At 39.3% G+C, this 1580-nt stretch overlaps 1 protein-coding gene across 1 annotated transcript in view; it reads right to left on the bottom strand.

Annotated features, from left to right (window-relative positions):
* The window catches only part of LOC106526043 (cGMP-dependent protein kinase 1), a gene marked incomplete at its 3' end in the record, with an annotated part of 2935 nt that extends 1485 nt beyond the window's left edge, over positions 1-1450 (bottom strand). The window contains 2 exon segments of the mRNA XM_014020495.1: positions 838-1131; positions 1286-1450. Coding sequence (XP_013875949.1) covers positions 838-1039 — 202 coding nt within the window.
* Positions 1451-1580: the final 130 nt, after the last annotated feature.

Here is a 1580-nt window from a genome sequence, read left to right as displayed (position 1 = left end):
ACCTTGTATTGGTCCAATACTGCCCCCTGCTGTATCTACTCAGTATGGAACTGCACCATAGTTTAATAATTATATTTAATCTCAATTATTGCAGTGATTAAAATATTGATATATATGTAATTTGATGTATTACTATATTATTGTCTTATAAGCATAAACATCTTACATAATATTGCTCAACTGTTGTAATATTATGCAGTTCTTTGTCAACGATCATCATTGGCAATGTTGCCTCTTTCTACACACATAGAAAAAGACACTGGGATTGTATTTTCTCCCAGCACCAATGGTCTTATGGTCAATGCCATAGCCGTTCACGTGGGAGATCAGGGTTCAAATCCCAGCTACAGTAACTTTAACAAAAAGATTATTCAAACTTCATATTTTCACACAATTACCCTCATTACAAACACCTGCTGACAGCCACAAGCTGGTACTTGATTAGAAAACACATTTGAACTTGGTCAGTTCATTCTGCAAGTCCATTGCTGCAGGCAATGACATGCTACAAGGCAATGCACACTTGTTTTTACACGGTAAAAACCCATGTCAAGTTGATTTTTGTTTTCATTAAAACCTGCTCCACTTTATTCTTAGTTTTTTCTTTATATTATTAAAAATACATCAAGCTCAGTTTACAAACATAAAGATAATGCCCTCAGGATTTTAATTTGATTGTAGAAACATTGTTTTTAACTCTGAAGGTTTACTTTTGAGCTCATAAACTGATTTTAGCATTGCATTATAATTTTATCCTTGTTTTTTCTTCTTTTCCTGCCATTTTAATCCTTGTTTAATTGATTTAACCCTTTTTTTCCCCCAGAGCTGGACCCAGACCTGCACTTGTTGTGTCCTCGCGCTGAGACGCTCCTCGGTGTTTGTCCAGCTCCACCTGCAGCTGCCGGATCAGGTCATCCTTGGCGTCCAGCTCCAGCTCCAGCTCGTCGATCAGAGCGTCTCTCTGCCGGAGCTCCTCGATCTTCAGCTGCAGAGCCAGCTGCAGATCCCGCAGCGTCCCGCCGCTCTTAGACACGGCCATGGACGCGCGCGTCCACAGGGATGCTGGAGGAAGAGGATGGAGTGTGGAGGTGGAGGTGGAGGTGATGGGAAGATGGAAGTGAAGATGCTGAACTGGGACGTTTGGAGTATGCAATGTAAAAAACAAAAAGGAAAAAAGACAGCTTGATAAATTTTGATTATCTATCTTTTTAAGTCCAGAACTTTTGCTCAGTCTTCGGTCTCCACTCTAATCATGAACACACACGCCTTTTACAGCTGTACTCACTTGTTTCGATCAAATTTTGAAGATCTTTACAACCCTGCTGAGTCCGGGAGGAAAACTGACAAACATTTCAGAAAAGTAAATCTACAAAACCCATAAAGATCCCTGAAGTAATGTCTGCTGAATAAGAAGGAAAGAGGAGTCCGACTGGATCGAGGGGAGCAGGCAGCTGAGTGTAACAGTGCTCCTACAAAATAAAAGGAGCATCATGTTTTTATTTTGAAAAAAAAAAAAAAATTACAACGAGTACTCCCCAAAATGAAATTGTGTAAATATAATGATTTTTTTTTAAAAAAAA

Source organism: Austrofundulus limnaeus, unplaced genomic scaffold (genome assembly GCF_001266775.1).
Source record: "Austrofundulus limnaeus strain Quisiro unplaced genomic scaffold, Austrofundulus_limnaeus-1.0 Scaffold254, whole genome shotgun sequence".
In the NCBI taxonomy this organism is placed as follows: Eukaryota; Metazoa; Chordata; class Actinopteri; order Cyprinodontiformes; family Rivulidae; genus Austrofundulus; species Austrofundulus limnaeus.
This window is presented reverse-complemented; position numbering and strand designations above follow the sequence as displayed.